At 40.2% G+C, this 26,621-nt stretch overlaps 1 protein-coding gene across 5 annotated transcripts in view; it reads left to right on the top strand.

The window, feature by feature from the left end:
* The window catches only part of LPIN2 (lipin 2), a 53,195-nt gene extending 26,759 nt beyond the window's left edge, over positions 1–26,436 (top strand). For all 5 annotated transcript variants that reach the window (XM_044423905.1, XM_044423902.1, XM_044423903.1 and 2 more), the window contains 13 exons: positions 506–605; positions 2,114–2,301; positions 4,108–4,201; positions 4,508–4,577; positions 5,237–5,326; positions 5,562–5,641; positions 7,253–7,397; positions 11,767–11,915; positions 12,458–12,544; positions 15,713–15,865; positions 19,642–19,756; positions 22,426–22,529; positions 22,883–26,436. In XM_044423905.1, coding sequence (XP_044279840.1) covers positions 506–605; positions 2,114–2,301; positions 4,108–4,201; positions 4,508–4,577; positions 5,237–5,326; positions 5,562–5,641; positions 7,253–7,397; positions 11,767–11,915; positions 12,458–12,544; positions 15,713–15,865; positions 19,642–19,756; positions 22,426–22,529; positions 22,883–23,027 — 1,520 coding nt within the window. In that variant the 3' untranslated portion in view covers positions 23,028–26,436. The remainder of the gene's footprint in view (positions 1–505; positions 606–2,113; positions 2,302–4,107; positions 4,202–4,507; positions 4,578–5,236; positions 5,327–5,561; positions 5,642–7,252; positions 7,398–11,766; positions 11,916–12,457; positions 12,545–15,712; positions 15,866–19,641; positions 19,757–22,425; positions 22,530–22,882) is intronic.
* The last annotated feature ends 185 nt before the right edge of the window (positions 26,437–26,621 follow it).

The following is a 26,621-nucleotide window of genomic DNA, read 5'->3' as shown; positions in this document are numbered from 1 at the left end:
TTTTGACTATCTGAAATATTAGATAAAATGTATCATCTGATTCAGAATGGAACTCTTCTGTTTTATGCCTCACCTGAATACATATTTAATACTACATTAAAATAATTTACATGGGTTCACACACAGTTTCTGTGGAATATGTGAAAATGCCCACAGTGGCTTGCATCATAAGCCTGTGAACAAAAGTAACCTTATGAGAAATGGCTTTCCCATTCTCTCCTGTAGCTTCCTGTACCCTCAAACCCTCTCTGTGGGTTCCCTGAGCAGTATGGGCTGGGGTGCAGGGGATCACCCAGAGCTAGATAGAGGCACATTGCATGGCTTACTGATTAACTTTCTGTTTGAGAAAATTTTGATTTTTATTTATCTACTTGATTTTTGTACCCATTAACCAATACGGTTTTCATGGAAGCATTCCAAATGTAAGGATTTTAATTAAGCTGTTTTCTTGTGCATATTTTGATAAATCAGTCTATTGTCCAAAATGAACTTTTTTGTCTTCCAGGGATACATAAGAGAAGCCAGCACCAAGGGCCGGATGACATATATTTGGATGATTTGAATGCTTTGGAACCTGAAGTTGCTGCTCTTTATTTTCCTAAAAGGTACTTCTGAATTGAGAATACACAGTATTTTACAGTGAATGTTTGTGAATCTAACAAAAGCTTTGGAATGGGAGAGAAGGCTAGAGACATGCCTATGACTTTCCTTGGGTTTTATTGATGGTGGTGTTAATGTAATCTTGTTTACTTGTTTATTTTTAATTTTTGCTATGATGTAAACCAATTTAAGGAAAACAATATGGAAAGAATTTAATCAGTGTGATGCTTTTGGGAATTGTCTGACTTTTAAGAATATTAATTCTTTAATGGTGATGTGCTATGAGTTGAATCTTTGATGTTTTCAGGTTAGCCCCATCCTGAGCCCAGCTCTTCTTTTTGGCTCCTCCCCATTGCCCACCCGTATGGGTGACTGTGAGCATTTTGGAGTCTCTGTTTTCTCACTCAGCAGGCAGTGGGGTGGAAATCTCTGAGCATTAGGTTTCTTGCAGTATAGTGTAGTTCAAGGAAAGCCACTAAGCACAATCTGAAGGTGTTGGAAATAGGCCCCATATTGAAGGCAGGTGGCTCCTGGCTACATTTGTTAATTAAAATTATATTGCATTGTGAAGTGTAGGAGAATTGAGAGGAAACTGCAGTACTTTGGGACAGCCTGGGGAGTTAAATAGTGTGTCACCCACTCAGCCACCTAGTGCATATATGAGTGCCCTCTACCTTCCATATTTAAGCTGCTATAACTCCCGAATCTGAACTGCCCATACTTCTCTCCCATTAACCTTTTCTAGGAAAATGGTCTACATTGCCTTACTGTAGAGTTACTCCTGACTCTTTCCTTTCTTCATGCAATGTCTAACTTATGTATGGAATTTATTTATGAAAACTTAGGGCTCAGTTGTGTGACTCATTGCAGTTATGGGTTGCTAACAGAAAATTCTTTACTGAATTCCAGGCCTATTAGCATAGCCTGAGGTGGCTCTATGGGTTATGCTGAGTTTTACATGGCTTGGCTTCTATAATTCCATTGTAAAGTCTGATTATATTTTTAAGCTAATGTATACAGTCAACATGTGTTAAGAGTCACATAATACGTTCTGTAAGTATTGCCAGGGCTGGAGCTTGTTTAGGGCAGAATTGTTTGAGGGCAACCGTACGTGCTACAGAAGTGGCTGAGACATTTAGTGCTTTGGGGAGAAGATTAGATTGCTTCATGAATAATGGCATGGCTAAGAGTGGAAATTCCATGTTCAGAAGCAAAAGAACTTTGATTATCAAATGACTGAGATAAAACAAGGAGGTGGCTCTCTTTATCATGCCCTACCTGGCATCTGAATGCCACTGCTAGAAATAGTGTTTGACTAGATGGACTTCTGACTTGACTGCATGAGACAATTCATATGCTCTTGCAACACAATGTATATTTTTAAAATGTAATAAAAAATTATGACTACTTTATGAAATGTTAAAAACTATTTTAGATAATTGCTTTCTATAGGATGCATACATTTCTGTGTAAGAGAACTGCAAATGTGAAAGCTTTTGTTTCTTATATTTAGTGACTCTGATCCAGGAACCAGACAGTGGGTAGAGTCAGAGACCCTCTCTGGTTCTCAGTCTCCACAATCAGTGGGAAGTGCTGCTGCGGACAGTGGTACTGAGTGTATGTCTGATTCTGCAATGGATTTGCCTGATGTCACATTATCTCTTTGTGGAGGTCTTAGTGAAAATGGAGAAATATCTAAAGGTATATAAGAATGTCTTATTTTTAATAAAATGTTGAGGCTTCTATTTATATAGCTCAAAAGAAGGAATTATTATGGCAGTTGAGTAGTATCAAACAATAACATAGGTGCTATCATCTGTCTTTCTAAAACTAGACAAGACATTTTCTTCTTGAAGGTAATTCTTGTTGAGATGCACCATACTTGAAATGCTGAGCTCTGCATGCGGAATGCAATTCTATGTACTGCTTGCTTTGTTGTGAGAGAGAACTTCAGAACTGTGTATAGATGAATTGCTTTAAGAATTTGCTTTCATCATTAATTTTACTCAGCTGAACTGACGGAGGATTTCATCTCAGGCTTTCTATGTGAGAACTCTGCTCTTCTGTGTTTACTTGGGTTCTCTGTCCTGAATTAAACAAGGTTTTGCTGTTCTGTAATCTACTCCAAGGGGATGCAGGTGGCGCAGTGGTTTAAACCGCTGTGCTGCTGGGCTGGTTGATCGAAAGGTCGCTGCTTCGAATTTGCACAATGGGGTGAGTTTCCGTTGCTCTGTCCCAGCTCCTGCCAACCTTGCAGTTCGAAAGCATGCAAATGCAAGTAGGTAAAAAGGTACCACTTCGGTGGGAAGGTAACAGCGTTCTGTGCACTTCGGTGTTTAGTCATGCCGGCCACATGACCACGGAGACTGTCTGTGGACAAACGCTGGCTCCCTCGGCTAGGAAACGGAGATGAGCACCGCCCCCTAGAATCAGGCATGACTGGACTTAACGTCAAGGGGAAGCCTTTAATCTACTCCAACTATTGCATTCCTCAAACCCCTGAAACCCTGTGGAACAGTATGGGCTGGTGCAGTGGGTCCCAAAACTGGGTACCCTGTCACACACAAGCAGCAGTATACTTTCCACGCTTGCATAAACTTCTGTGGATATAATGTGACCATGGACATTGGTTTGAAAACATTGCCAGAGGATACAGAATGTATCATTCTACCTCACATATCTGTCTCACAGGATTGCCTGAGTGGTGACAAGCAGGCTTCTTACTGGGAATTATTATATGTTTCAGAGTTAATGCAATGGAACCTTTAAAAAAGAAACCTGTAAATTACTATTTAAAAAACCCCTGCAAATTACAAGATGATTAGGGAATTGTTGCTAAGCAAATATATATGTAGAGCAATCAAGGAATTCAGAGGGAATTGGCTTTTAGAAGTGCCATTTTAAGCATCATTGCAATAGGAATGTATTATTGCTTTCTTTTGGAATCTCTCTGGTATCTGGTTTCTTACAACAGCACAGTGGGATATTATGTAATACAAAATCAAAATTCTTCCTGTTTGTGGACAGCAAGCCATCCTGCCAACCCATGGTTTGTTATGGAAGTTGTCGGACCATGATGCACTTTTATGTTATGTACCATTATAAATATTTTCTCAAGGAGATTGATAACACTTTAGAGAAAGCCACTCTGAATTTACTATTCCCAGCTTCATTCCAAGTAGCTGTTTTCTAGAACAACAATAACAACAGTAAAATAGTTTCAACTATTTTTAGCTGCTTTTCAGGAATTTGACCTCATATCCTTATTACTTCCTACAAGAGAATGTTAGGTTGCATTATTTTAGGTGGAAAGTACAGATTTCTCCCTCCTCCTAGAAAACATATTCAGCAGGTGATGGTACCCAAAGAGTGTTTTCTCTAGTTGGGGAATGAAAACATAACAGAACTTACATGCAGTTATTTCATCTATACAAACAGAACTAGATTTTGGAACTGGTTTTAAAGATTATCAATCATTTTTAATCAACTGATGTATTTTTATTGCAGAAAAATTTATGGAGCATATCATTACTTACCATGAATTTGCTGAAAACCCAGGACTGATAGATAATCCTAACCTGGTAATAAGGATATACAACAGGTGATATTCCTTAACTCTGTTTTGCTGCATTATTTTACAATATTTACATTCACTTGCTGATTTGTACTTTAGTAGCCATTCTGCTTCTTAAAATACTTCAAAATTTAAACCCAACTTTACTGTGTAATTGGTGCTTATGAGCTGCAGATACATGCAGTCCTACAAGCTTTATTGAAGCTGTGACTGAAGTAAGAAAAGACCACAACAAAAGATGCATTTTTCTGTTTGCAACAAATAGTGTGTAACATATTAATTGTACTTCCATTGTATTATATCAGTAATAAGAAACTGTCCTTTGTTTAACAGGTATTATAATTGGGCATTGGCTGCTCCCATGATCCTCAGCTTGCAGGTATTCCAGAAGAGCTTGCCGCAGGTAATATAATAACTGTGAATATTCCAAAACATATGAAACAGGCTGTCTATTTCAGACCAGAGAAGTGGAGCAGGGTGGAAGGAACCCTACTTGTACAAAGGTCCTCACAGCACAGTCATGGGAAAAACAAGAACTGACATAGTGAAGAGGCCAGGTGTGTGAAGTGGGATTAAGCCCTGATTGGTATTTGGAATACATTGTAACTTTGTGAGGCGAAAGGCACCAGCTTGTGCACAGGGAAGATATGACTCTTGAAGTAGGGCACAGCTCCCTGAAAATTATGCATCCTCTTCCCCACTGCAGCAATTAATCTTGGGGGGGAAATATTCCATTCATGCAAACAGGGCCTTTTTCTTTCTAACACTTAACTGCTGCATGGAAGTAAGCATGGCAAATAAGAAAGAGGAAACAGTGCTGCCACAGTGAATTGCTCTTGGGGTTTGCCTCTCCTTGCAGGGGAACCCACTCCATGGAGAGAGTGCAACTGTGCAATGAGTTAGTAGTGCTAAGTAAGATCCTGCATCTACTTGATGGGAGAGCATACACATATCAGAAGTTCAATATTGCAAAACAATGGAAGTGCAAAACTTGTATATAGCATTGCACTATATTATGCTGATTGCAGCTTTGTTTATGATACTGTATTTTAATGTGCTTAGGCTACAGTTGAATCCTGGATTAAAGACAAGATGCCAAAAAAGTCTGGAAGGTGGTGGTTCTGGCGTAAGAAGGACAGCATGATTAAGCAGGTAAAGTGGGCTCACTTTATTAGTCTGGTTCTGATATAACATCACAACATTATAAATGTTTATATAGATGGTCAAAATTTGTGTGGAAGGCTCATTGCATGCTGGTTGGCTTGTATAATTCTGTAGAACTCAGAGCTATACGTAAAAAATATCACAGGTTTTACCTTCTGTTGAGGCAGCAGTGTAAATGGATGCCCTGTGACAATGTGCTCTTAATCTGTTTTTCATGTACAAGCTTCCTGAAGCAAAGGAAGGGAAGTCAGAGGCTCCAAAACAGGTCCTGTCAACTTCTACAAAAAATCAAGCTGAAAGCCGGTATGTTTCTTTATGCTTTGAGTGATTAGCTGAGCTTGAGGAACAACATAGAAATCTGCTACTGCTATTGGGTGATTTGGTATTTGAAAGCGGGGCCACAAACCACAGGTAGAACACCTGCTTTGCATGCAGAACGGTCCCCTATTCAGTCTCTAACATCGCTGGTAGGACTAGGAAACCTCTTTCTGAAACCTGATTGAGCAGCTGTCAATTAAAGTTAGATAGACCAGTGGTCTGACATGATGTTTATTTATTTTGTTTACTCTCAGTGCTTTTTTTGTAAAAAAAAAAAAAAAAAAAAATGGTGCCGAACTCACAGCTTGGGGTCACACTTTTACACTAAAAAAGATTTTCAATTCACCAACTTTTTTTGAAATAAACATCTTATTTACCTTTTGCACGTAGCCAGTCACTCCACACACACATTAACATAATAGTCGCCGCCAGCAGTAAGCACTCAGCGTGTGACCACATGACCGATCCCAAGCCGAGCAATGCCCTCACAATCAGCGCTGACACACAAGTTAATGATTTTTGCCACCTACCTGCTATGCCCGACAGGGCGATTCACAATCACTTGGAAAAATCCATCAAAAAATGGTGCCGGAACGCTGTTCCGGTGCGTTCTATGACTAAAAAACCCGTTTATTCATATATTTATATGCCGCCTGTAACTGTCAGGATGGCCTCTCTAGGCAGTTCATACAATAAAAGGCAACTTCATATGATACATCATATAAATGAACAGAAGCATTTGACTAGAGGCCAGCACTGGAAAAGTAAATAGAACTTCCTCTAAAACTTAGGAGTGGAATCCTATGGCCTTCTAGTCAGTGACTGAGGGGGGGCGGGGGGAAGTAATGAGGATTTCCACTTCCAGAGCAGACAAAACTGTTCTCGGGGAGGTAAATCCGAGGCAAGGAGGAGAGAAGAAGCTTTGAATCTTGAATTTGCTGGCAAAATTTAGGATTGGTAGAGAAGGGTTCTGAGTTAAGAACCTATTGGTATCCATCTAATGCAAATCTACCATATAGGGTTTCAAACCCTATATTTTTTAAAAATGGTATAAGTAGTCAGCAATGAAATACCATGATTTTCCAGCAACACATTCTCAAGAATAAATTTCTGTATTCACTTGAAAGTTGACTCTTCCTTTGACATGACAGTGAAGAAAAACATCTATGCTTGAGAGGTAGCAGAAAATCTCTTTATATATTAGATTATCTCAGCAAGGGCAGTAAAATATGGCAGAATGCTTGTACTATATAAAGCATAGGAAAACTTGGCATATATGAAGAAGAAAACATAATACACAAATGACTTCAAAGCTAAGCTATTATTTTGAAGCTACACCGTGTAGAGATCTCTTCAGAGGGAATGGCCTCTTACTTGTGTAGCATAAATTTGCCTGTCCTCTCATGACCATCCCATACCTAATTTGGAAACAAAATTGGTAAATTAAAAAGAGTCTTTTGGGTTCCTTCTCAACCAGCCTGTAGAAAATATGTTGCCTTTTGAAATGTTTTATGAGGGTACTTGAGGATCTCTTTTAAAATATCTCTCAGGTGTCTGCTATCTAAATGTCTTACAATTACTTTTATGTCATATTAGGCCTACAGATGATGATTCTTCTAGTGATGAGGAAGGATCTCAGGAACTGAAAGAATCCTTAAAAATAGATTCTGCTTCTTTTGAACACCCAAGCCATGGTGCTACTTCATATAAAAAGTCACTTAGGTTGTCTTCAGATCAAATTGTAAGTGATTGGTCTTGTAAATAGCCTAATAATGTAAAGCAATTCTGCATCTAATTTTAAGAAGCCTTGCCAAAAGTGCATGAGAGATGGCTGTCTTTGAATATTACTAATTTAATTTGAAATCAGGATTTTTGTGCCTCTGGAAGGAATCCTTCTATGCTGGGATACTGCTTTATTTTCATAGTTTTGGCTTCAATTCATTAGATCTATGTACATTTGAGTTATGGGAAAGTTATGATATAGATTCATGTTCCTGATAAAATACACATTACAGCAAATACCATTTCATTCATGCCTGTCATTCATAGTTAAAGACAGTCATTTGTAGTACTACTACTAAGGTATTAACTAGTTTAATGTGTTAATGGTAGCATAAGAACAGGTAGCATGTAAGTTCCATTATGAATGTGTGTGTTTTTAATCAAGTTTGTAGCTTACTGGATTTCCATCTTGTGCTCAGGAAATGTATAACACATGTGCTAACTTTTATTTAGGACCCATACTTTCCCTAGCACAATGAGCTGCTCCGAGTGCACTTTTAGAGGGATTAAGGAAAGACTGCTGTGCATCTTAGCATTTTTCCACATTAAGTGTTTCATTGTCTGGGAAGGCTAATTTATATCTCCTTCATGAATCACTGCCTTGTCATGGCGAAGGGGCTTGCATAGCTCAATGAAGCTATGAGCTATGCCGTGCAGGGCCACCCAAGACGGACAGGTCAGAGCAGAGAGCTCTGACAAAACATGATCCACTGGAGAAGGAAATGGCAACCCACTCCAGTATCTTTGCCATGAAACCCCCATGGACAGTACCAAAAGGCAAAAAGATATGATGCCGGAAGATGAGCCCCTCAGGTTGGAAGGTGTCCAATATGCTACTGGGGAAGAGCGGAGGGCTTCTACTAGTAGCGCCAGAAAGAATGAAGCGACTGGGTCAAAGCCGAAAGGACACTCAGTTGCAGATGTATCTAGTGGTGAAAGGAGAGTCCGATGCTGCAAAGATCTATACTCCATAGGAACCTGGAATGTAAGATCCATGAATCAAGGCAAGCTGGATGTGGTCAAACAAGAGATGACAAGACTGAACATCGACATCTTAGGAATCAGTGAACTAATATGGACAGGAATGAGTGAATTTAATTCAGATGACCATCAGGTATACTACTGCGGGCAAGAATCCCTCAGAAGAAATGGAGTAGCCTTCATAGTCAATAAAAGAGTAGGAAAAGCAGTACTGGGATACAATCTCCAAAATGACAGAATGATCTCAGTTCGAATCCAAGGCAAGCCATTCAGTATCACAATAGTCCAAGTCTATGCCCCAACCACTGATGCTGAAGAGACTGAAGTTGACCGGTTCTATGAAGGCCTACAACACCTTCTAGAATTAACACCCAAAAATGATGTCCTTATCATCATGGAGGAATGGAATGCTAAAGTAGGAAGCCAAAAGATAACCGGAATAACAGGCAAGTTTGGCCTTGGAGTACAAAATGAAGCAGGGCACAGGCTGGTACAATTTTGTCAAGAGAATACGATGGTCATAGCAAACACTCTTTTCCAACAACCCAAGAGACGACTCTACACATGGACATCACCGGATGGTCAACACAGAAATCAGATTGACTATGTGCTCTGCAGCCAAAGATGGAGAAGCTCTATACAGTCAGTAAAAACTAGACCAGGAGCTGACTGTGGCTCAGATCATGAGCTCCTTGTTGCAAAATTTAGGCTTAAATTGAAGAAAGTAGGGAAAAGCACTAGGCCACCCAGTATGACCTAAATCATATTCCACATGAATATGCAGTGGATGCCTTCTTAAATGAACAGTGCAAAGAAATAGAAGAAAACAATAGAATAGGGAGGACCAGAGATCTCTTCAAGAAAATTGGAGCTATGAAGGGAACATTTCATGCAAAGTTGAGCATGATAAAGGACCAAAATGGCAGGGACCTAACAGAGGCAGAAGAGATTAAGAAGAGGTGGCAAGATTACACAGAAGAACTATACAGGAAAGAGCTTAACGTCCCTGATAACCACAGTGGAGTGGTCACTGACCTCGAGCCAAGTCAAATGGGCCTTAGGAAGTCTGAGCAACAACAAAGCTAGTGGAGGTGACAGTATTCCAGCTGAGCTATTCAAAATCTTACAAGACAATGCAATAAAAGTGCTACACTCACTATGCCAGCAAACATGGAAAACCCAACAGTGGCCACAGGATTGGAAAAGGTCAGTTTACATTGCCATCCCAAAGAAGGGCAATGCCAAAGACTGTTCAAACTACTGCACCATTGCACTCATTTCACATGCTAGCAAAGTGATGCTCAAAATCCTACAAGCTAGGCTCCAGCAGTATGTGGACCAAGAACTACCAGAGGTACAGGCAGGATTTCAAAGAGGGAGAAGAACTAGCAATCAAATTGCCAACATACGCTGGATCATGGAGAAAGCTAGGGAGTTCCAGAAAAACATTTACTTCTGCTCACTGACTATGCTAAAGCCTTTGAGTACGTGGATCACAACAAATTGTGCCAAGTTCTTAAAGAGATGGGAGTACCTGACCATCTTATTTGTCTCTTGAGAAACCTATATGCGGATCAAGAAGCAACAGTGAGAACTGGGCACGGAACCACTGATTGGTTCAAAATTGAGAAAGGAGTTCGGCAAGGCTGTATACTGTCTCCCTGTCTATTTAACTTATATGCAGAACACATCATGAGAAAGGCAGGACTAGATGAATCACCAGTTGGAATTAAGATTGCTGGGAGAGATAGCAACAGCCTCAGAAATGCAGATGATACCACTCTCATGGCAGAAAGTGAAGAGGAACTAAAGAGCCTCTTGATGCGGGTGAAGGAGGAGAGCACAAAAGTTGGCTTGAAACTCAATATTAAGAAAACTAAGATCATGGCATCCAGTCCTCTCACTTCCTGGCAAATAGATGGGGAAGAAATGGAGGTAGCGATAGATTTTATTTTGTTTATTTTATTTTGTTTTGCTCCAAGATCACCGCAGACGGGGACTGCAGCCAAGAAATTAGAAGACGCTTGCTCCTTGGGAGGAGAGCTATGGCAAATCTAGACAGCGTACTAAAAAGCAGAGACATCACCCTGCCAACAAAAGTGTGTATAGTCAATGCTATGGTTTTCCCAGTTGCAATGTATGGCTGTGAAAGTTGGACCATAAGGAAGGCTGAGCGCTGAAGAATTGAGGCCTTTGAATTGTGGTGCTGGTGGAGACTCCTGTGAGTCCCTTGGACTGTAGGGCGATCAAACTGGTCCGTCTTAGAGGAGATCAACCCTGACTGCTGTTTAGAAGGCCAGATACTGAAGATGAAACTCAAATACTTTGGCCACCTAATGAGAAGGAAGGACTCCATGGAGAAGAGCCTATTGCTGGGAACAAAAGATGGCAAAAGAAGTAGGGGACGGCAGAGGATGAGGTGGCTAGATGGAGTCACTGAAGCAGTTGGTGTGAGCTTGAGTGAACTCTGAGAGATGGTGAGAACAGGAAGGCCTGGAGGAATGTTGTCCATGTGGTTGCGATGGGTCGGACATGACTTTGCGACTAACAACAACAAATTTATATATCAACAGTAGAATAATGCTCACTTAGTTCCCAAAGTCCTTAAAAGTTTGAACCTTTGCTTGCATTGACTTTTGTGTTTTTAAACACTTTCTATTTGCTATAAATATCCTTCACCGAGAGGATAGTCCTGGTGTCTAGGTGGCCATAGGATAATTTAGATTCCCAGATTAGGAAAGGGAAGGCTGGAGACAGCCTTTGGAGCTGGGCATCTACACTGCAGTCCCCTTCCTGCCTTCACAGCAGACATGGAAAGTACTTCCTCTACTGCATCTCTGAGGTCAGGAAATGATGGGGGGAAGTAGCCTTCTACCCTCTCTCTGAACCACCTCAGCCAGCAGTCTAGTTGAAATGACAGGCAAATGTTGACTGCCCTGCTTGTCTAGTTCTGCAGTGGATGCTCAGAAGCCTCCAAGTTCAGATGCTTATGAGTGTCAAGGGTGCAATTGATGGGACTGTGCCCTAAATAACTTGAACTTACCAAGTTGTGGAGAAGAGGAAGTTTTCATTGCAGCAGAAGACCCTGATTTCAGTGAGACTTTTGTTCTAGGCACCCATATTTTTGCTTTAGTGTATGTCTTACTGACTTGCATTTAAGAGCCTGATACCCCAGTCTCATGAATGAATCTCAGTGGGATGGTAGTTGCTCTTTGTTCATCCTGGCATTGAAAAAAATAAGCATATTATTGAAAATTCATTCATGCTAGTATTAAAATATATAGCATTTTGGAAGTGAAAAATAACTTCAGTTTTGGTTAACAATATCATGTCTTTTGATTTTAAAGGAAAAGTTAAAGCTTAGAGATGGCCCAAATGATGTTATCTTCAGCATTACAACGCAGTATCAAGGAACTTGCCGTTGTGCAGGGACAATATATCTCTGGAACTGGTATAACAAAATAATAATTTCAGATATCGATGGGACAATAACCAAGTAAGCTGTAGTATATTTTACTGCTAATAAAAAGTATCATCATTGAACTGATGCATTAAAACCCATTTGTGTCCAAAAACTCTGCTGTTAGTATCTGGTACTGAAAAGAAATAATCTTACATGAATCCTTCAACCCCCACTTTTCCCCCACTTCTTCTTAAATCTCAGAGTTAAATCCAACTGAGCTGTCCCCTTTTTATTCAGTGAGGCTTCCCCACACAGTCTTTACTTTCATTCCCCTTTCAAACCTCCCAGCAGATCTGTGAGATATGCAGAGCTGTAAGGTGGGGTGGGGTGAGGAATTCATTCTTCTGGTGGGGTCCATGCCACTGATGGGTGGCCAGCATTGCACACAACCGTTAGTTACTTGATTCAGTGATGCAGGTTAGAGGATGTCAATGCTTTATTCCTAAAACAAATGTAGTGTGTAGGTTCTTGATTTGCCCGACATGATATAATCTGGTTTGGCTCTCCTAATATATGATTTTATGAAAATACTTATTCATGTGTTTGCTTCTACTTTTAATCTGTTCCTGGTTTAGATCTGATGCTTTAGGACAGATTTTACCACAGCTTGGCAAAGACTGGACACATCAGGGTATTGCAAAGCTCTACCATTCTATTAATGAGTGAGTATCTTGTCCACAAAAGAGTTGTGAAACATGAGAATAATTATTATGTGAAGTTGTCTAATAAGTATGAATTGAAGTGTGAATTTTGCATAACAGCTTTCTTGTTTTAACTGAAGAAAAATGAAATTGTCTTGCATTTCTGTTCTAATTTTACATTTCAAAGTAGAGTAAAACTGCAATTAAAGTATACATTATACATATGACATAAAGAAATGTAAGTCAGCTCTGCTATAGGTCCCACATAGTCTGATATGATAACAGTATGCTGTAAACCCTGGTATGCATGAGTATGGTTGCTAATGCACAGAGTCACATGACTGCATTCAGGTTCCTCTTTCCTCTTCTGTCAACAGATGAGGGAAATTATTTCTCTAGACAATTCAAAGATTCCTGTTTTTGGTGTGGATTGTTTTGGGTAGAGATTTAATTTTGGCCAGCAGTGTTTTGTGGCACAGATTGCTGACATTGTCTGGACATGTTCTTTAGTTTCCTTTCTTTCCTCAGCCTGCCTGTGGATTATCTCTTTGGTACATCCTTTTTCCACAGGGCCAAGGGAAGTTCCAGTGCTGACTAGTTAAATCAGTGATGGTGAATCTTTCAGAGACCGAATGCCCAAACTGCAACCCAAAACCCACTTATTTATTGCAAAGTGCCAACACTGCAATAAAACCTGAAAACTGAGGTTTTAATTTAGAAAAAACAACTCACAGCCAGTCCAAGCATATCCTTGGCAGCACACTGACTGGCCATGTGAAAGCTCGGATGAGTTGTGGCTAATGAGTTGTGGCTCATGACATCATCACCTGACGCTATGACTCCTTTCTGAGCATGCGCATGGCTCCTATGTGTGCTGTTATCTGATGCTCGGCTGCTGGGGCGACTTGGCTCGCATGCTGACCCAGGGGGCTCTGGGTACCTTCTGTGGCACATGTGCCATAGGGTCGCCACACTGGGTTAAATCAGTAGGTCTGCACTCCCCAAACCTTAATGGGGGGCCAAAGTTTATAGGGGTAAAATACCATTGAAAGAGACAATTTTGAAAAAGCCCTCATTGAGTAGCTTTATTTGCACAGCCCATCATTTCTGTCCATTCTAAACACATTCCAGCCATCAAAATCATGCCAGGACACCTTGTTTTCCAAACCCTAACCCTACCCTGGTGCACACCCCTAACCCTAATAGAGGGCCAAAGTTCAATTGAAAATAATGCGATTTTGAAAAAGCCATCCTTGAGTAGCTTTTTCAGCACTGCTCATCACTTCTGCCCATTCAAAACATTCCAACCATCAAAGTCTTGCCAGGACACCTCATTTTTCTAACCCTAACCCTACCCTGGGGTAAACACTCCTAACACTATTAGAGGGCCAAAGTTCCATTGAAAAGAGAGGGATTTTGAAAAACCCTTCCTCGAGTAGCTTTTTCTTCACAGCTTATCATTTCTGCCCATTCTAAACACAGTCTAACCATCAAAATCATGCCAGGACACCTTGTTTTTGTAACCCTAGCCCAGCAATGGTGAACCTTTTAGAGGCCAAGTGTCCAAACTGCAACCCAAAAGCCACTTATTTATTGCAAAGTGCCAACACTGCAATAAAACCTGAAAACTGAGGTTTTAGTTTAGAAAAAACAACTCACAGCCAGTCCAAGAAAAACATATATATCCTTGACAGCACACTGACTGGCATGCAAAAGCTTGGACGAGTCACTGCTAATGAGTGGCGGTTGTGACATCATCGCCTGGTACCGCTACTCCTTTCCGAGCATGCGCATGGCCCCTATGTGCACTGTTATCTGATGCTCAGCTGCTGGGGCGATGCTGGGGCGAGTTTGCTCGTGTGCCAACAGAGAGGGCTCTGTACCTGCTATGGCACGTGTGCCATAGGTTCACCACACTCGGTTAAATCAATAGTATGTAACAAGGGACTCACCACTGGTAGATAGTGGTTCTGCCTGGAAGACAGACTCAGGTCCAGGCACCAGGTCAAGATTAGGAGCAGCAAGAAATGGGGGTAGTGTGGAAGGAAATGCCACAGAGGAGGAATAGAAGTTGCAGCGTGATAAACTGGACCCTGCTTCAAACTGCTACCTAGAAGATGTGGAGGCAGAGAGCGCAGACAAAGATACTAAAAGAGCAGGATACAAAGAAATAAAACCTTGGTTTGCTTAAGAAAAGCAAACTGTTGTGTTTAAATATGCAAACCATCATGGATAGTAACAACACTGAAAATCTCTTTTTCTGAAGTAGATTATAAAGTGTAACAGGCCAGCCCTTTGCATGTTTACTCAAATGAGGTTCAGTGGATTTAACTTCCAAGCAGAGGTTCAGGTTGAATGTTGTGTGGGAAGAGAAATAATGGTTAAATCAACTTTCCATCTTTTGAGAAGTCAGAATCTTCTGGTTTCAAAAGTAGCATATTGCATTACAAAACACTTTTAATAGGAGATTGATATTTTGGGAATGTTCCAAGAGTATGGAACTTGAGAGCTGTAGTTTTACAATGATTTTTGTGCTTTACAATGATTTGTGCTTTATGATTTTTAAAAATTGCTGTTTGAATTTAAAGCCATTTCAACTATCACAAATTTCCAACAAGAATAGTACATCCATATCAAAGGGGAAAAGATGGCACATATATATTAGATCATTGCACATGGCCCTTAAAGTACAAACTTTAAAATGGCTGCTTAGGCACACCATTGTATGCTAGTTTAAAACAAATTTTAAAAATAACAACCCAACCAAGTGTTCAGGTTTCTTACAATATATGTAAGTAAATACAGGTATTCTAAGGTGAGGTGATGCTTGCAAATATTTTATGGAAGGAACTTTCCAATTAATATCCAGCCTTAAAGTAGTTTCTGTCACCTTTATCAATATTCCCTGCTCTCTCAAGCTTTTGGGATGGTAAATGCTTTATAAGAAAAGAACAGTTGTGTTGGCTTTGGAAGTTATACAACCACTATCTTGAGTGGGACTTAGGTATGGGGAACAAATGGCTCTCCAGATAGTTTTAGACTGCAGCTCCCATGATTTCTGTTAGCTATTCTGACTAGGGCTAATGGGACTTGCAGTCAAACATAATTTGGAATGCTATGTTTCCCACTCCTGGTGTTCCTCATCAAGAGAAATCTAGAATATGAGCTAAGCACATTATTCTTCCCTAGGAATGGCTACAAGTTTCTTTATTGTTCTGCTCGTGCCATTGGAATGGCAGATATGACAAGAGGGTACTTACACTGGGTCAATGACAAGGGAACGATCCTGCCCAGGGGTCCACTGATGTTGTCTCCCAGCAGTTTGTTCTCTGCTTTCCATAGGTAAGTGATCAAAGTATATCTTAATATTTGCGTATTACTGTTGTGGATATTAATACATTGCATTTATATCCAGGACACATTTCTAGCTGCTCAGTCCCCTTCGGAAGCTTAAGTGATGCACTGGCCAGGCAACCCTTCTGCAAGCTGCCAGGAACCATCTCATATTGGATCCGACTGCTACAGAGACCACCTCTGCACTTCCCTCTTAGACTGGGACAGGCACTCAGGACCAAAGCAGGGTGGGGGTTGCAACTGATTCTGGGCCTCAGTGACCTCTACTGCTTAATTAGGCAAGGGAAATTTCAAATGGTCAATCTTCTGTTGTCACTACAAGAAGGAGATTGGCTTGATCTGAACTACATTCATTTCCTCATCTTCACAGAGGACTCTTACAGCCATTTTCCTGTGTTTCCAAGTTGGTAGGAAGACCTGAGTTTTCTTATTTACCTTAAAGATTGCCCACAGTCCCAAGAATCTTCACAGATTCAGTCTTCAGTGCCCACTTATACTTACAAGGAATCCAGGTCTACCCATACTTGGATGACTGGCTAATTGTGGCACTACCCAAAAGAGACTTGCTTTGCTCAGTTAACACTACCTACACTTCATTAGATGAATTAGGGCTTTGTATAAACTTAGATTTTTCTAAATCATTTCCCCTCTCAGTCAATCCTCCTCATTGGGCCCACCTTGACTCAAATTCAGCAAGCACTTTTCTCCCAGAAAACAGAATTTTGGCACTGATCAAGATGGCCAATGGACTGCACAGGTACTCTGCAAACACTGCCTTCCAGATCCAGTGGCTCCTCAGTCTCATGGTGGCAATGGTCATGGTAGTGCTACTGGCCAGGCTCTGAATGCATCCTGTCCAGTTATGGTCCATACACACCACACAACCCTCAATGAACCCACCTCTACATACTGGGAATGGTTCAGAAAAGTCTAGACTGGTGGATGTATCACTGTAATGTTGCCAGGGGAACCTCATCCATACCCCTCAAGCCAGTATTTAGGCATTGCAGATGCTTCCCTGTCTGGATGGGAAGCGAACTGTGGTTCTCTGATGATTCAAGGGATGTGGAACAAGTTCAAAGACTGTAAGCATATCAGTCATCTGGAAGTGCTTTCGGTAATGAAAGCTGTCACAGCCTCCTAGTTCTTCCTTTCCTATCACCATGCCCGGATCTCTATAGACAATAGCACAGTGGTCTTCTGTCTCAGCAAACAGGGAGACATCCTTGACTTGTCCAGCCATTTAGTGCTTTTTGAACCCAATTTGATCATGTAGGGTATATTCTTAAACAAGAGATAGGATAGGTTCATAAAGCACAACATCCCACCATGGTTGTTGACCTATGGTGGATTGTTGTGATGTCTGAACCTAGGGTGGCTTCTGTGGGTTGCTTTATTTTTCCTATGGAAGTCACCATAAGAACTCATGGGTTGTTTGGGGTGTTATGACAGATAATCTTGGGGAGTAGTACCCATCAAAAGGAGGCACTTGCTCACCAGATTGCCTCAAAAGGTTTGGCATCATTTTCTGGGGTTTAACGTACCCTTCCATAGAGAGAAAACAGACACAATACTTAGGGAAGTTTATTCAACAGAAAATAGGAGGCACAAACTTTTAGTCCTATGGTGCCTAATCTACCTGCCTAATGGAGAGGGAGGCTAACAGAAGGAGGGCAGGTGAGTCCATTACCTATCCTGCAGGTATAGTTTTGATAGCAGTCCCTTGTGTGGGCAGGAAGGATGCAAGATGTCCACAAGCTGGGATGCCTGCCAGACCTGTGTTCAGAGCTGGCCTCTCCCCTTCCACTTTCCAAGTCCTGATCTTTTATACTGTTTCCCTCTGTACTGGTCACTATGGGGAGAATTAATTTCCCAGACTTACGGGTGCTTGATTGCTCAGTAGACTTTTTCTACTACTCTCTGCTATGGGAACATGTCTATTTTCTATGGGTAAAAAATGAGTTCTTTGTGTTTGCTGCTATTGATGGCATAATTTCCAGGTGTCCCAACACAGAGGGTAATCCTCTTTGCAGGGTTGTTTTGCTATGGACCATTCTTTCTTATCTCACACTGGTAGCCCAGGGTAATTATGTCCTTTTTCCTGAATGCAAGGTTACCCCAATGTGGCCTATGATGTGAAAGCCCATCCTGGCCTGGGAGCTTATTGTTACAGTGCTAATACTGTATACTATGTGCTAATATACATGCACTATGACTTCTTTAGGTTAGCTTGTTTCCATGTTGTAATGTTTGAATCCAGGACAGTGGCTTCACTGTGGTCTGTTGGGAAGGGCTACTGAGACACTAGAAGTGATTTAAAAAAATCTGACTGTGTCTTGCAGTCTCATTACTGCTACTACCATCCTTCACATCATGATCCTCTACATCAGGGGTCTCAAACTCAACTTACCTGGGGGCAGTCTGGGTGAGGCTGGGCCGCATCAAGTATTCCACCACCGTGGTGGTGGTGGGCCGCTCATCCTGCGTCGCTCCCAGAGGCCGGCCCGGGCGCCGCTGGCGCTTTGAAGGCCGCAGGGCCCCTCCCCCATGCCCTGCCCGTCCCATCCCAGCAATTGGCCCACGGGCCACGAGTTTGAGACCCCTGCTCTACATCAACAAGAAATGACATTAGAAAGGACATTAGCCATCCTGCCATTTTTATTTTAAAAAATTGGGCTTGTGCTTGCTTATAGAAGAAAAACTGCTATGAAAATTGTTTTTCATGGAATTTGTATCATTTTAAAAGTTTGCCTCACTGCTATATATCTGTTAGCTAACAATGGAGTCCTGTGGAAAGAAGCAACAAGCATAGGGTAGGTAGAATGGAAAATGGCCAGCAAGATACCTGCACTACAGCTAAGAGGAAAATCTGCTGGTGGGAAGGGTTTGCTCTTATATAACTTTTTCCCCAGGTCTCCCAGCTGGTGCTCATCTGGAGCCTGAAAGCATTAGCACAGGGCCTGGATCCAATCCTGCAATTACTATGGTGGTCATTGCATTGCTGGCCACCAGATGGAGCCATGGAGCCTGCCAGATCCTGATGCCTCTTTACTCATCATTGGTTGTACTGCCTTTGGCTGATGGGAGTTGCAGCCCACCAGTTTCTGGTGGGCTACACATTCCTCAGTCTTGCCCTGCCTAGAGGGACAAAATAAGTCACTGCTATAAATGTATGGCATTGCCTTTGTGTCTAACTGTTGATTAGTCTAATTCCATATTGTCTGAGTAGGAGCTTTTCAGGGACTTGGGCAGAGATTCTGTCATCACCAGCTTCCTGATCTCTGGAAATCTCAGGGATTGAGCCAGGGGTTCTTTGGTGTGCAATGAATGTGCTCTTTTGGTGAGCTGTGGCCTGCCCTTCCAAGCTGCCTTCCATTACTGAAACAGCACTGAGAATCAGAAGCAAGCAGCTGGCAGCAGCTTTCCAAGGATAAGCAAATGGCTAAGTTTTGAAAGGCATGCAAGAAACTAATTGAATAGCCATGCTTTCCCTGATTTATTCTGAGCAACCTTAGTGCTTGGCTGCTTTCATGTATCATTTGCTTCATCTGCTAAAACGACCCTTCTAGAAAGGCCAAAGCTAAGGTTGTATAAATCCACACACCCACATCCCCACAAAGAAAAATACAACAATGACTGATCAGAGACCTTTATTAATACTTCTAGCTTTTCTGCTTTTTGTTTCCTTGAGTACATGCTTAGGCCATGAATAGCCTTTAGTTTATTGAAAATGGAACTGATGATATTTTATTTCCTTCCCTCAGGGAAGTAATAGAAAAAAAACCAGAGAAATTCAAAATTGAGTGTTTAAATGATATCAAGAACTTATTCGCACCATGTGAACAGCCTTTCTATGCTGCTTTTGGGAACAGACCTAATGTAAGTCTGCAACATTCTACAATTAATTGAATATTTGTTTTCTATTTTCCAGAAAAAATAGGCATATTTCTTAACACACAAGTTGGGATTAATGTGAATATTCCTCCTAAGGAACCTTATGCCTATGTGGCAAGCAAAACCCCATCTTTGTTTCATTTGATATCATAATAGCAATATTTTCCTCAATATTCTAATTGACCTATATATGCCAATGGGGAATTTATTCTTGTTGAAATGGGGAGATATGAAGTAAATACATAAGTTCAAGAAAGAAAGCTTTCAAAGAACCATAGAACTGGAAGGAACCTATAAGGTCATCTGTTCCAACCACCTGCTCAATGCAGGAATCTAATTAAGGAATCCCTAACGGAAGGCAGTCTTGCAGCATCTTGAATGCCTCCAGTGTGGGAGAGCCCAGAATTTCTCTAGGTAATTGATTCCATTGTCACATTGCTCTAATAGGAATTTTTTTCCAGATATTCAGCCACAATCTAGCTTCCTGTAACTTGAATGTATTTTTCCATGTTCTGTACTCTGCAGTCATCAAGAAGAGGGCTTGGCCTTCCTCTGTGTGACAACCTTTCAAGCACTTGAAGTGTGCTATCATACCTTCCCTCAGTCTTCTCTTCTCAAGGCTAACCACACCCAGTTCTTTCATCTTCTCCTTCTAGAGCTTTGTTTCCAACCCCCTGATCATCTTTCTTGCCTTCCTCTTAACATTCTACAGTTTGTCTTTGTCTTTTTTAAACTGTGGTGCCCAGAACTGGAGGCATTGCTCAAGATGAGGCTCAACAAATGCTGAGCAGAAGGAAACTAATATATCAAATGATTTTTAATGCAGTCCAAAATAGAATTTGCCTTAGCAGCAGCCATATCACACTCTTGATTCTATTCAGTTTGTAATCTAACTAAAGATCCTTCTCATGTGCAGTGTTGTTGAACCAAGTATCCCCCATCTTGTAATTATCCATTTGTTTCTTTTTTCCTAAGTGTAGAACTTAGCATCTGTCCCAATCAAATTTAATCTGTTTTCAGCCCAGTGCTCCAACCTGTCAAGATCACATTGAATTCCCCCCTCACCTCTTCCAGGTTATTAGCTATCCGATCCAATTTTGTATTACCTGCAGCGATCAGCATTCCCTGTACCTCCTCATCCAAATGATTATTAAAATGTTGAAGAGCACTGGACCTAGAACTAAACCCTTTTCCTTGTTGTTTGTTATCAGTTGGCCTTCTTCATTATGTAATTAAACTGCTATATCTTTCTTCATCTACAAAAGCTCAGTAGGACTGGCAAGTACAGGAGATTTTGGAGGGCATTCATTCCTAGAGTTGCCATAAGTTGAAGATGACTTGATGGCACATCACCACCACCACCACTCCTCTGTCTTTTTAATATGCATGCACCTAAAGGTGATTTTGTTGCTTTCATTATCCCTTGCTAGCAGCTCATTCTCAGCTTTAGCCTTCCTTTCCAACACCCTTGCAATTCCGTGCTACTTGCCTATACCCTTCCTTTGTAGCCTGGCTTTCCTTCCACTTCCTATAGCTTTCCTTTTTTGTTCCAGATCATCTCTAAGCCTTTTAATGGAGCCATCTTGTTTTTTTCTGTTGTCTTCTAGCCTTGTTGTTAGTGAAATTGTTTGTAATTGTGCTTTCAGAATTTCCCTTTTTCTGAATTTCCCACCTTTTCTCATTAGAGTTGTTTGGCATGGGACCTTACTTATTATTGTTTTGAGTTTGTAAAAATTGACCTTAGCAAAATCCCAATCATTTATTTGGCTACCCTTAGCTTTTGCTTCCTTTAGAATCGAAAACTAAGTATGACATAATCAATCTCACAAAGAATTATTGTAACTGTTACTAGGTTATTCCTGTTGGTTGGAATCGAGTCCAAGACAATTGTTCCTGTAGTTCCTTTCCTTCCTTCACTGTCTGTACAAAGAAGTTATCAGTAATACAAATTAGAAATGTCTTGGAAGGGCTGTGTTTGACAGAATTTGTCTCCCAACCGTAGTGCATAAGCCATTGTCCATGGTTACCACCAAGTACTTTTTCCCTTGCAAGATTCAGTTTAAAGCCCTCCTGATGAATTTCCTCATGCTGTGGTCACATTTTTCCTAATCTTTCTGAGATGCAACTCATCCCTTGAGAGCAGTCCATCTCTCAAGAAGTATAGCCTGTGGTCCCAGAACCCAAATCTCTCGCATCAGCCCCACCTTTGTAGCCCCCTGCTTTTTTGTCCCTTTTCCATAACCACTTCTACCACCATAACCACTTCTGCCCCAAAATATTTTTCTAGAGGTTTCAGATTCCTTATTGGATGAAGTGGGATAAGCCCAAGGTAATTTCCCTCTCTTCCCCAACGGTTTCCCATGCCACATTGTTCAGCAGATTGCCTGCAGCCCCCTGAAAGACTTCTTTGTAGGCACAGGTGACTGCAGCAAAGAGAATGGGAAGAGAAGTCCTTCTTCCATGAGTTTACCTTAGGATTCAAGTCACAATATTTTTTTACATGCTTACTCACTGTAGGTGCACCTGTATACTTTTCTCAGAATGCATACTATTACCTGTGGGTATGTACACATGAGCATTGTTAAATGCAGTTCAATTATAAAATTGGCAACATGGCCTCTAGACTAAAATGCAGCGGTCTTTGTTGTTTGCAGGATGTATATGCATACATGCAAGTTGGAGTTCCTGATTGTAGAATATTCACAGTCAACCCAAAGGGTGAACTAATTCAAGAACAGACAAAAGGAAACAAATCTTCGTAAGTATAAGGAAAACTGCTTGAATCAGTTGGGCAGGAATACTACCTAACAGATACAATTTTAGCAAATTGTGTACAGTTCTGGTTCTCTGCGAGCATTTTTTTAAAGAGTAACTAGTAACTGCATTCTAAGATGATGACTCAATGTGCTTTTGAGTAATGATTCTGTGGCATATGTTCAAGCAAGGATCAGACTTTACCATTTGTCTTTAATACTATGGCTTGGGTTAAGTCTGCAATCCTGTAGACCCTACCCAAGAGCAAGTCTTATTAAATTCAGTAGACGTGTGTAGTATTTCACTCTTAAACAAAGATAATGAATAACCATTCCTCTCATTTATTTTTGAATACAGATATTACAGACTGAGTGAACTTGTGGAACATGTGTTTCCACTTCTTAATAAAGAACAGAGCTCTGCTTTTGCATGCCCAGAATTCAGCTCCTTCTGCTATTGGAGAGAACCGCTTCCTGATGTGAACATAGAAGACTTAGCTTGAGGTTGAACAGCATTGTTCATGCAGAACCTCTTTCCAGCCTATCTTATCTTTTGGTACCATGTGTCTTATTAAATAGAAGAATCGCCATGGGTTTGGCACAAGCCAATAAAATACAAGGCTGATCTGCATTTCTTTAGACATCCTTACTTTTATTTAAGTGATTTGAAAGATAACTATCATTTGAAATAGCAGACAATCAAGAGGATAGAGGACAAAAAGGATAGAAATATAGCCAAAGTGTTGCATCTTTTTATATACCACAGTGGGTACTTGTGACATTTTGTATAGTAACCTTATCTTAAAGGAAGCTGAAAAAGTATGTGGAACTGATAGTAGAGACTATATTAGGGCCATTAGAGGAACTATATCTAGTACTCAAATCAGAAGTTAGGCTGTTTCAGGTACAACAGCTAAGATGACTATAATTCAGGTTTATTTAATATGACTTAGCAGGTTGCTAGAGTGTAGTGGGGACTTTCAGCTTTTTGGTGGCTAGAAGTGGTACAGTATTTTAATTAGCACCAGCTCATGGTTCCTTTGAATCTTGCAATTTTTAAAAAACTCTTGGGCTGTTTGAGTGCATCTGATCAGTTTCAGCATTTTTAACTTCTTAAGCTGTGAGACTGGAAATCTGTACAATATTTAGAACATTGTTGCCCCAACAGTTGCACAGAATACACTGTGTAGATCAGTAGAAAATACAGAAAACATTCAGGGATAATTTTGTTTTATAACTAAAAGATAATTTATATAATCAGGCTTCAAAAATGGAATAACTTTGATGCCTTTCCAGAACTCTGTATCAGGGTTTTCAGTTTGACAAAAGTGGCACAGGAAAGTAGGATCCAGTGAGAAGTACTGTGTGTCATCTATAAATATCAGTTTTGATAGTCTGATCAGACATTTTATATGTTAGCTACACAATGGATCCAAAAGCAACTGACATCCAGATTTAAGCAGCTCATTGACTTACTGCTGTTTTCCTTCTACACCAAGTTGAAATAATGTATGTAAACAAAACAGCAGATTTGTTTAAGTGTTAACCCTAACTCCATTCCAGCTGCTGTGGCATGCCACAAACCGCCTCTGTCTGGAAGAGTTAATATTGGTCAATCCTCATGGAACTTGGAAGTTTCTCCATTGTTGAGAGCTGAGTCAGAGACAGAATGATGGCTAGTATTTTTCCTGGTCATAAGAATTTATCAAAATAGTATATGGCTACCAGGTGTAAACTACCAAGCTGTATCTTCAGGTTGACTACTGGTTTTGGTTTTATGTTGAGTCAGTTATAGTAGTGTCTAAGGACTAGAAGTAGCTTTCTCAGTGAAAGGGTCACTTGGGTAATTCACATCTATTGCAGGGTCAGAACTAGGGGCTTGGCTTGATCATTAGTGAATTGTACCTGAGATTAATTAGAAATATCAAGGGCCCAAGTAGTAGGTATATTCTGAGAATATACTTACTATAATGATCGGTATATTTGATCCAACTAAACAGTGATAGGCCAGTACTGTTAGAGATGTTTGAAACTACTTTCCAGTTAAACATTAAAAATGCCATCCTGTGCATGTTTGGACAGAAAAAAAAACTGCCAAGAACTCCCAGGGTACCACAGCCTGTCGGGGAAATGTTAGGTGTTCTAGGAGTTTTATCTTTTAAAACATGCATTGGTTTCCACCTTAGTTTAATGATGTAATGGTGTACTTATATTTCCTAGCACAAGGAAATAGAAATTCTATAGCTCTGGTAAATAAAGCCTGCTGTACAGATGAAACTCACTTCAGGATATGAAAACTGTTCATTTCCTTTTTACTGTACATTCCGTAATGCATTCCAAAAACTTCACAATTTTCAAACTTCAAAGATCTTATATATTTTTGTTTGAATAAAATACTGTGGATTCTCTTCCTCTACATTCTGAGGTACAATAAAAAATTCAATCTTATGCATGTTCAGAAATTTCCATGATTTCCAGAATGTCTGACTGGGAATTCTGGTTTCTGTTGAGCTTTTTTTGGTCTAAACATGTAGAGGATTGTTTCCTACATTGTTTATTCCACACTTGTGTTAAAGGTTACATTTATGGAGATAGGTCATTTTGCTTACAAAAACTAAAACACAGTAATGTGAACTGAAATGAATATTCTGTGACAATGCAGTTAGAGCAAACATTAAGAGTTGGCAAAAAGCTTCTGGAAGATTCTGTTTTATAAGTACAGGCAGGCAAAATTCTTCTGTTGTACTTTTGATATTGAAGACTGCTTTTGGGTCATCTTGACCCAAACATTTCTTTCATCTGGAATACACAATGCACTTTTTAAAAATGGTATGCTGTTAAGTACGTTAGTCTTACTTTGATAGCACTGTGCAGACCATTGCATTCTCAGTCTGGATTTTACCTCATTGACTTCAGGCAGGCCAGTGGCAGACAACACCCCAATCTCTAATAGGCAAGATGCCTGCTAGAGCTTGTGTTTGTTTTGTTTCCTTGTTGTAGTAGAAATGGGTGGTTTGGAACTGGTTTTAAGAAACAGATCTTGTTCTACATCTATTTCAGATTAGCACAAGCTAACCAATTCTTTCCATGAAAGAGATGGACATTTGTGTTTATGAACAAGCAATCTTTTAAAGGCTGTTTTTGAAAATGCACTTCCATTTACTTTGGAACTGAACAGCTTCTGCTGCACCATTTATTTACTTAGAATTTGTCAAATAAAGTTAACATGATTAAGAGGCTGGGAAATCATAGCTTATATAAAAAAATGGGTGGCAAACTCTGTTAAGCAAGAAAACAATAGTTTCATATTGCAGTATTAGTTTTGGGATCGTTCTTGATGTTCAGACTAGTATTTTAAGGAGAGGACCTGTGTTCATGTGTGTGCACATGCGTGCATGCACACATATTTGTAATGTGAAAGTATTAACAATACAGAAAATGTTATTCTGTTGCTAGTTCAGTACTGGAAAATTTTAACACTTCACCAAATAACATGACTAAGAATTGGAAAAAATCTACATGGTTTCATTTTGTGCTAGTACGACTATGTGATATAAGTTGATGATTGGAGTGCATAACATAACTAATAACATCCTTAAAGCAACTAATATATCAAGTAAGATATATACATATTAGAACAGATGCCACTGAAGCTAGTCTGTCACCTAAAAAGTTGCTTCTTCTGATCCGCAAAACTTTGAATGCGTTTTTAGAGAAAGAAATCTGCATTGTGGTTAGGTTAGAACTCTTCAGTACATTCTATTTAATTGTGTTACGAACAATTTTTGCTTTGATACAGCGTTGCTCACTTATTAATCAGTGAAAATTCCAATACATTGTTTTTGGTAAAGATTGACTGTTAGAAAAATAAGTCACTTTGTTGTGCTTAATAAAATTGACAATAAAAACTTACCTCAAGGCATAATCTCTCTCTATTTAAAATTACTTACTATAGAACTCAAAATGAACTGTGGTCTGATAATCACAGAAATGCTTATACTACAATAAAAGCAAATAAATTAGTGTTGGATGTGGGAAGATGAACTTGGTTGATACTGAACAAACTGAAAGTGTCTGTAGCAAAGATGAACATTAGG

The sequence above is a fragment of the Varanus komodoensis genome, unplaced genomic scaffold, assembly GCF_004798865.1.
Source record: "Varanus komodoensis strain SLA01 unplaced genomic scaffold, ASM479886v1 scaffold14_1, whole genome shotgun sequence".
In the NCBI taxonomy this organism is placed as follows: Eukaryota; Metazoa; Chordata; class Lepidosauria; order Squamata; family Varanidae; genus Varanus; species Varanus komodoensis.
Note: the sequence above shows the minus strand (reverse complement) of the source record. Positions and strands in the feature narration are given on the sequence as shown.